We start from the raw sequence: 9,378 nt of genomic DNA, 5'->3' as shown, positions 1-9,378 counted from the left end.
TGCAAGACAATTTGTTTTTGTTGTTGCGTCTTAAACCTTCTCAAATCCAGAGAATATTTTTTTTATCATATAGAAGTAAAAAGCTGGAATATAACCTAATGATTAAAATAATGGGATATCCACTGCTTGCAAAATGGATCAAAACAATGTAACATAGTTGTGTGGATATTCAGTTATCCTCTGAAGTCCATTCTTGCTTCAGGTTACAATGTCCGTGAGCAAGCCCATTAACGCAGGTGTCATGACAAGGGTGTTAAGCCATATGTATTGTTGAGGATTTCCATGGTGGATGCCAGAGCGCTTTGGAAAGGAAAGCACATATTAAAACTAGTTTACATACACATATATAAACTTCAGAAGAGCCATTCAAAATATATAATACAACTCTAAGCACAGTAAAGCAAAACAAGGGAAGACCATCTAACAATAAAAATTACTACAAGGGCCCTTGTGGGTGTTTCTTTTTAGCTTATACTTTAATTACATTTCTGGGCGTTTGGCATCACAAATTGCACCATCTGGATTAAATGCCTTACTATAGACAAGCTCTCAACATGCAAATGAGGAAAGTTGCATTTACCGTCCTCGTATTATGCTGAGTGTCGTGAGACAATTCTAAGAGTGACAAGCTGTTGCTAAGGGCCCTCGCTAAACTCTGGAGCCCTAAGTAGTTACTGTGGAGCCCTACTGCAGTTACCTAAATGTTCAATTATTCTAATACACACACACTGTGTTGCTTATTTGGTGTATAACAAATGCAATAACCTAAGCAATGAGCCCTTTAATTAATTTTGCTTGGTACAACTAAAAAAAAAAAAAAAAAAAAAAAAAAAAAAGAGATCTGTCCCTGCGGTCTTCCTCCACCTACACGCAAAATGACTGCTATAGTGACCTGGGTTAGATCATCAGAAGACTTGAAACTAGGAACTAGCATCTGCTCTCAGTACTGCCCTACAGGAAGGATGCCGACCCAGCTACTCACACATGAAATAAGTCTTTTACATGTACTGAAACATTGTGTTTCAGATCACATTTAATGGGTATTTAGCTTAGAGATTTTCACAACATTTAAAACATGCACAGGTGACTATTAATAGAGAATAATGGTTATGCGAGCCTTACCATCCGGGGCGGATTACTCTAAATTTACCAGGAACAGAAAGATCGACTACTGTTGATCCCAATCGGCATTCGACACTTGAGATATCGCCGATGGGCCCGCCATCCACTATCAGAGATAGCATGGGCCACAGGTCTTTAAATTCCTGGCAATAATAAAAAGAAAATTGAGCTCATCTAGCTTGTTGATATATTCATAATGAGAAGGAGGCATTCTTCATATAAAGTACGACTGAAGAATTTCTTGTCCTAAGCTACAAACTCTGACATCATCCACAGGTAAATATTTACAGCAGGAAAGAGGAGAAAGACTTTTTGAGACATTGAGATAAAAAAAAAAGATCTATCAGTGGCTGTACCTCTGCTGTCAGTGTGCTCTCATGGGTACTGATGTTGGCACTGGTTAGCGCCAAGGGCTCAGCACAGAGTTGTGCCAGCTGTCTGATAAACGCATGGTCAGGAATGCGAACACCCACCAACTACAAAAAAAGAAAAAGTACAAAATGAGGCAACATATCAAATGTTATACAGTTAGGATATGCCTATATCTGATAAGGATGACCACATCCATCAACATTCTCCAAAGATATTAAAGGATCTGTTCTTGAAAGGTGTCGATCCAAATCATAATCACATGTCTAGAGATAAAACCAAAAAAATTGCTATTTTACGATTACATACATTTTCGTCCCCATACTTACAGAAGTGAAAGGGTTCAGCTCCTTATTCAACCCCTCAGAACGCTCCAAAACAAGAGTAACTGGTCCTGGTAAAAGGTCATGGAGTAATTGGTCAGGAACATTCACCTGGCAGTACCTGCATACAATACAAGGTAAAAAGAACATCTGAAAGGCCTATGATTGGATAGAGTCTATAATAGAATCGGATACCTTGGCCAGCGCAGAAAGAGTCAAGAACTTTTGGGACCTCGGCGGTTTCTTCTTCTGATGGAATGGCATATTAAGAAGCAGGAGTCTCATATGCACACATTGTGAATAAAAGGAGGAAGTGGTTGACGGGATTAACATAAAGTGATGATCCTTAGGAAGTACAGACCCATGAGACAGCCAAGCACATGGGAGCCAGGATAAGTGAGAACAGATGAGTGTAAATGGCAGGTAATTACTAAAAACCTACATCTAAAGAGAATATCGTATATATTACAGTTAAAGTCAAATGGGTTTATGCCTTTAAAATGTATACAGTGAGATCTGATGCAGTGTATCCAAGCACACAAGCATTGGCCTACCAGTGCACCCCTTTCCAAGCTAGATATCAAATGCATTGGTCTTTTGTGCTGGGGTTTCTTGGTTTTATATCCCGTAGCTGGACCTAGAGTTTTTAGACCGTTCTAGTGCCCAGCAAACTATGCCTCTTGCACTTCACATTTGCCTGTATTTGCCTGCAAGAATCTTATGATGGCACCCTCGGTAGCTGCTCATTTTGTCTATATGGCAGAGCCAGCCCTGCCTCTGATTAGATACAGGCAGGCCCGGACTGGCCATCGGGCACACCGGGCGTTTGCCCGGTGGGCCGGGCCACGGCAGGGCCGATTGACTTAGGGGCTGATGGAGCTGCAGCTCCAGGCCCCTATCCTACCTACGGCCGCATTAACGCAGGGCATAAGGGGCACCTGCCCCTTAAGCCCGCCGCAACTGCGACCGGGTCCGCCACTCTAAGGGGCCGGGAAGTCCCCACCAAGGCCGGCCTTACGGGTCTGCGGCCGCACAGGGTTTAAATTAAAACATCGGGGGTTTTTTTAACTTTATTTAACATCCTCCATGTTAAATAAAGTTTTTTTTAACTTTATTTAACATGGAGGATGTTAAATAAAGTTGAGAAAAAACCCCGATGTTTTAATTTAAACCCTGTGCGGCCGCAAACCCCTAAGGCCGGCCCTGGTGGGGGCTTCCTGGCCCCTTAGAGCAGGACCGGCCTTTGGGGTGTGCGACCGCACAGGGCGTCACACTCTAGGGGGCGGTCCGCACCGGGTGCCGCTCATCAGCGGGTGCCAACTTGCGGCACCCGGCACCCCTCCAGAGACGGACAGTAATGTCCGCCGCTGGAGGAGCAGGCTCGCAAGGGAGCGGTATCGGAGGTCTTTAACAGACCTCCGGTTCCCTTGAGTGATTTTAAGCCGGGTTCAACCCGGCTTAAAATCACTCAAGGGAGCCGGAGGTCTGCTAAAGACCTCCGATACCGCTCCCTTGTGATCCGCGCGGCAACAGCTGCTGTGCGCCGGGGTTTGTTGTTAGATCCCGGCGCACAACACTGAAGCCGCGCCCACCGCTGTCCGTGCCCTCTGAACCGGAAGAAGACAGAGAAGACAGAAGAACTGAAGAAGAGGAGCGAAGAGGAGGAAAAGGAGCTGTAAGGAGAAGAGAGTAAAGGTAGGAAAATATTCAGTGAGAGTGGATTAGTATATATGTGTGGATTGGTATATATGTGTGGATTGCTATATACGTGTGGATTGCTATATACGTGTGGATTGCTATATACGTGTGGATTGCTATATACGTGTGGATTGGTATATACGTGTGGATTGGTATATACGTGTGGATTGGTATATACGTGTGGATTGGTATATACGTGTGGATTGGTATATGTGTGTGGATTGGTATATGTGTGTGGATTGGTATATACGTGTGGATTGGTATATAGGTGTGGATTGGTATATGTGTGGATTGGTATATATGTGTGGATTGGTAAGTGTGTGAGAGTGATGGGTGTTATGCTGTACCATTTCCAATGTCTTTTTCATGATCTAATTATGCTCTAAAAGTACATCATAACTCCCATCACTCTATACTGTTCCATACAGTGGCAGAGCTGGGAGGCAGAGGCCTTGCACCCTCACCGCAGGACTCCTGAAAGGTAAGTGAACTTCAAAGAGGGAGAGGGTAGATAGTTAGGAGGGGGTAGATAGGGGGAAAGGGGGTAGATAGGGGAGAAGGGAGTGAGAAGGGGTAGATGGGGCAGAAGGGAGTTAGAAGGGGTAGATAGGGCAATCATACTCCTATCATGCCAAGTCTGCGAGTACATCCTGGAATCTGGGTATGCCTGGGCATGATAGGAATGTGATTGCTGTTAACAATCATATATATATACATATAATATTGTTTTTTAATTGTTTTGTCCTATTTTGGTGTGTTACTTACTTTAAATAAAAGGGTTTTTTTTATGGTGTGGGGAGGTCATATTCGGTTTCGGACAGGTAAATGCTGCATTTTCGGTTTCAGTCCAGAATTCGTTTCGGTGCATCCCTACTACTAAGCCAGACAATGAAGTGGTAGGCCTACACCACAACAATGTTTGGCGTAGTATATAGTGATTGGGATTATGCTGCACTATTGTCAATGTCTGGCTCAATGTATAGTGATAGGGATTACGCTGTACCACTGTCAATGTGTGCCTCAGTATATAGTGATAGGTGTTATGCTGTACCACCGTCATTGTCTGCCTCAGTATATAGTGGTAGGTGTTATGCTGTACCACCGTCAATTTCTGCCTCAGTATATAGTGATAAGTATTATGCTGTACCACCGTCAATGTCTGCCTCAGTATATAATAACAGTGAGAAGAGGCAGAGGTGGTAGATAGTGATACAGGGGGATAGATAGTGAGAAAGGGGAGTTTTGTTACAAGTTTTTATTCCTTTCTTTTTTTGGGATGGGGGGGCACCAGAGGAGTAGTCCGCACAGGGCGCCAGAACACCTAAGGCCGGCTCTGCCTTAGAGTGGCGGACCCGGTTGCAGTTGCGGCGGGCTTAAGGGGCTCTGCCTTAATGCGGCCATATAGGCCCAGTCAGTCCGGTCCTGACTGGGCCTATTTTAAGGTAGGAGCCTGGAGCTGCAGCTCCATCAGCCCCTAAGTCAATCCTGCCCTGCCACAGGCGCGGTCGCAGTTGCTGCTTGCTCTGGCAACAAGGTAAATAGGGTGAGGGAAGGGGCTGCAGTGAGAAGGGGCAGAGGGGGGTTAGGTAGTGAGAAAGGGGGAGAGGGGATAGATAGAGGCGCTACATATTGAGAAGTGGGGAAGGGGGTTACATAGTGAAAAGGGGGAACATAGTGAGAAGGGGCAGATAAGATGATGAGAGGGGGTAGTGTGAATGCGTATGAGAATGAATGAATAAATGTGTGGATGAATTGTGTGAATGCGTATGACAATTAATGAATTCATGTGTGGATGAATTGCTTGAATGATTTGTGAGACTGCATTAATGAATGTGTTAATGATTTGTGTGAATGATTAAATGCAAAGATGGTACATGAAGGGTGGGCTTTAACAATAAATAAATAAATATGGGCTGCTCAGGCTTAAATGCCCGGGCCTATTTTTTGTCCCAGTCCGGGCCTGGATACAGGGTTATATTTACCACCATCCATACATACAGTTTATAGTTGTCTTTGACTAGACATCTCCCAATCTATCAATACCTTTTTTTTTTTGTTAGACGTTATGTCCAAAATTGATTTGAATACCCTTTTACCAGCATTGTATATCCTTCCTTAATCTATTGATCTTTTCCCTTCACTTTAGGTCTATTCTGCTAATAATCAAGCTTCATATTATACATCTGTATCTCGCCACACAATATCATGCAGCCGAGTAAAAAGCAATTTTTTTCCAAAATAGAAGCTATATGTCACAGCTAGCTCAGATGGCTTCACTTTCCACTTGACAAAGTTCTTCACGTTAATTTACTGGATTAACTTTATAAAAAATTGTTGATAACGTGGCATAAAAGTAGCACACAAGCACTAACCTATAAATATCCACAATGTCCCCCACACAAATGGCCAGTGGTTTGGTCCCATTACGTCCCTTCAGGTTGTAGATGCTCTCCATAGCCTGAGAGTTCTGGGCTAGGCAGGCGATTCCGTAAATGGTGTCAGTGGGCACGGCAATCACTCCACCCTGCTTTAGGACGCCAACTGAAGTGTTTAGGACATCCTTCCAACCTGGTGCAAGAGAGGTGCAAATGAAGAACAGCCTCCCTAGAAACATTCTTTGCTTATACCACCACCCCGGTCCGTCTAGTAGGCCTGTGTGACAGCAAGACGGAGCAAGACTTTCTACTATGTCCACTTTCTGTATAAACACTGTTTATTGACATGTCATGCTACAATAGAACATCAGACAGTTCAGTGGTCCACTTTCTTAAAGCTAAAAACAATGATTCCAACCCATTGACCCGTTAAATTTCCTTAATCTCTGTAAGGTGAATCTGCAGGAAAGCTGAACGTTTCAGTTCCCTGATATCGCTATGCATTAACTGCCAACTCTGCTCATTTAGTAGGAGAAGCTCAATGGGTGTTCGATCCACCTTGAAAATCGCAGGTTATCAAATGCTTTATGAGGGACAGTCTTTCTTTTAAAGCCAAATCCAGACTCCCAAAAGCTTTGCCCATTATTAACATATCACAGTGTTCTCCAGCCCACCAGATAACAAGAGCAAGCAATAACAAAATGAAAACAATTGTAAATTATAAAATACATGCTGTCTAGGAGCCATCCATAAAAAGTCTAGGTGCAGCCTGGTGTCTGAGTCACATTTTAATAAATATGTGCCCGTTTAACCACTGGGAATGATAGGAAATATACATTAACCTGCCTTCCATGCCCTTGTTTCCTGAGACCATTCAGGTTACATCATCAGCAGCCCACTAATCTCCCTCTCCCTTGTTGTCGGTCCATTTGCGTCCCTAGCCCTGGACATTGCTGATGTGGTCAGTAGAGAAGGCAACCCTTCCGCCCCATGTTTAAATTTCCCTTCTCCCTTTCCACCATTTTCTCACTTTTGACTTCCGTAGTGGGTCCGTTTTTACAACCATTTGCTCCCCCAGGAAGACTCAGCACCCTGCTCGCCATGTCCCTCCGGCCAGGGACTTGGTATATAGCGACTCCAAAGACAGCACGCAAAAGCCGGGTAACCAGTCTCATCAGTCTGCGCTCTCCATTCAACCACGTGGGCTGCACAACACTTCCGGGGTCAGGCAGACGCGCCCCCGTGCGTCATCCTCTAGTTATTACACGTCATTGCATACGTTAAGCGTGTAGTCACACAGATCGGCGGGTCTCCCGTACCAAGCATAGGTTTTCCAGCTCCTCTTAACTGTGACTCATGTAATAAACCAAAGCAAAAATACACAAATCAAAGAATGCACAAACTCACACAATTACACTTCATTAGCGAGTCATTTTGTTCACTACTTTGTGCTGACAATATTACAATTTTAAAAAATAGTATTTAATATATAAATATATATATATGCACATTTTCACCACATAGCAAGGTTAGCAAAATGTGTAGATTGTATAAATATATATATATCTGTCTACATGGTATATTCCCTCCACAGACTCAGTGTTTGACTGATTCACGACTTGATCGGTGCTTATTTATCTGGATATATATATATATATATATATATATATATATATCATGTATGTTGTCTGTGAATTAATTCTAGAAATTGCAGTGGCACTATTTCCCCCTCCCCCCCCTCCCATATTGTAATAAGGGATTGTCAAAAACTATCCTAAAATATAAACCACATTCTGTTCTCCATAATGGAGTCCTTTCATATAACAATGGGTTCTTTAGTCTTGGGTCCTTGGAATTGCCTAAGGATAACCCTATGCACTTCCCATGCATGTTTAAATTCCACCTCTCAGTGCAGTAGAACTGCTATACATCTAAGGCTCTGTCCTTCTAGTTTTAAACAATCGCCATCTACTGCGGCGCCCCTCCTTTTCTACCCCACCAAAAAAAAAGCCATCGGGAGGGCAGACCACTGTAGTCTTCAGGGGGAGATGGCAGCAATATAAAAAAATGTATATAAAACGTATTCCTAATGTGTATTCTCAATTCAGTTACATAGAGAGTTAGGAATAGTTCGTAAATTCAGATTAATCCCTTTCGTACCATGTGGACGTACCAGTACATCCTATAGAAATTACACCGCCGCACTCTGATGCGTACCCATTGGGGCCGATTCTCACTTCATCCCGCAAGCAGCCAGTATAGTCATGTCCATATATTTCAGTGTATAGTGTTAGGGTAGTTCGGTGGGTGGTTAGAGAGAACTGGGTAGGCAGTGGAGAAAAAAATATCAAAAAGTAGTGTTTTTTTGTTAATTTTGTTAATAAACCCAGCATACTAAATGCAAAAATTAAAGAGTTTGGAAATTATAACGTACACCCTATGATACGTGCCCTATCGCTGTTAGGAAAGTATCGAAATTCTATATGACTGAGGTTTTTCCAAAACCAGGACACCTGAATTGTTACATTTTGAGGGTATTTTTTGTACATTTCATATATATATATATATATATATAACTTTATTCTATTTTTCTGTAGTTTTTTTATTAAATTACTCTATACTACATTTTCCGTTAATCATGTAACAATATATAGTTCATATGGCTAAACTATTCCCAGGACATGGGAATAATGGTTGAACCGACAAAAAACGGCAAAAGAGCTCCGGTATTTGAGGTACGAAAAACCCAGGGTTAATAAAAACTCCTAGCCACAACCTTAGAAGCAAAAGAGTCCCTCTTTTGACCATTAAAATATTAGTATGCTTGAAGCAGACGTAACCCTCTTATAAATTGCCACATGGTTCTACTTTTAATGTATCCGGGCCTAGACAAATTTGGCTTATGCCATTTCGTTATTACACCAGTTCTTGGGCCTCAGTTGTCCAAATCTCTAATTCTTATTTGGTGGCCATAGGAATTGCTGGGAAAACACCATAAAACTTCAGGTAGTGGCCCAAAATGGTTGCCCCATCCACCTACATGGTTTTCCCCAATAATCTGAGCTCAAATAGTGTTATCATGACATCTCACTTACGCTGTAATGTAACTTTGGGACAGTAACATTTAGAGGTTTAGAGAATTATTTAAATACGTAAACAATCCACTCGCAGAATTGCTCTCCCAAGGAAGAGGAGCCAATGATAAAGACACACATCCCAGGATTCCACCCATTTGTAGCTTCAGAAAATTACTTCTAGAAGTAGTTCGTAGTATCCCAGAAGCATTAGAGGTTGGATAGAAATTTTGACATTAAAATGACTTAAAAAAAAATAAAAAAATTTCAACTCTTTCAAAAAGAGTTTCAATTAAGTGCCTGGTTACCAGTATCCTCCCTCAACTCAAAACTCAGTTTTGTGCAACTGCAGGGATAGACCTCTGCTTTTCCTCCCCTGTGGTCACATCACCCGCTGGTGTGGAGCCAGCAGCAGGT

General features: G+C 42.6%; 1 protein-coding gene across 1 annotated transcript; it reads right to left on the bottom strand.

Moving 5' to 3' along the window:
* Positions 1 to 239: 239 nt before the first annotated feature.
* On the bottom strand, positions 240 to 6,990 carry YRDC (yrdC N6-threonylcarbamoyltransferase domain containing). Its single transcript, XM_089494312.1, has 6 exons — positions 6,918 to 6,990; positions 5,885 to 6,080; positions 1,821 to 1,935; positions 1,479 to 1,598; positions 1,123 to 1,265; positions 240 to 300 (listed from the first exon to the last, which is right to left on the bottom strand). The coding sequence occupies exons 1-6, from the start codon at positions 6,988 to 6,990 to the stop codon at positions 240 to 242; spliced, it is 708 nt and encodes a 235-aa protein (XP_089350438.1).
* Positions 6,991 to 9,378: the final 2,388 nt, after the last annotated feature.

The sequence above is a fragment of the Sceloporus occidentalis genome, unplaced genomic scaffold (genome assembly GCF_023333645.1).
Source record: "Sceloporus occidentalis isolate IW3139 unplaced genomic scaffold, rSceOcc1.0.p SCAF_71, whole genome shotgun sequence".
Taxonomy (NCBI): Eukaryota; Metazoa; Chordata; class Lepidosauria; order Squamata; family Phrynosomatidae; genus Sceloporus; species Sceloporus occidentalis.
Note: the sequence above shows the minus strand (reverse complement) of the source record. Positions and strands in the feature narration are given on the sequence as shown.

Excerpts from the sequence above, each read along its gene's own strand:
- YRDC (XM_089494312.1), bottom strand. The coding sequence starts at position 6,990 with ATGGCGAGCAGGGTGCTGAGTCTTCCTGGGGGAGCAAATGGTTGTAAA. Across the intron at positions 1,936-5,884 it reads GACATTGTGGATATTTATAG|GTACTGCCAGGTGAATGTTC; the intron begins GTTAGTGCTTGT and ends TATTGTATGCAG. Across the intron at positions 1,266-1,478 it reads AGAGCACACTGACAGCAGAG|GAATTTAAAGACCTGTGGCC; the intron begins GTACAGCCACTG and ends TATTATTGCCAG.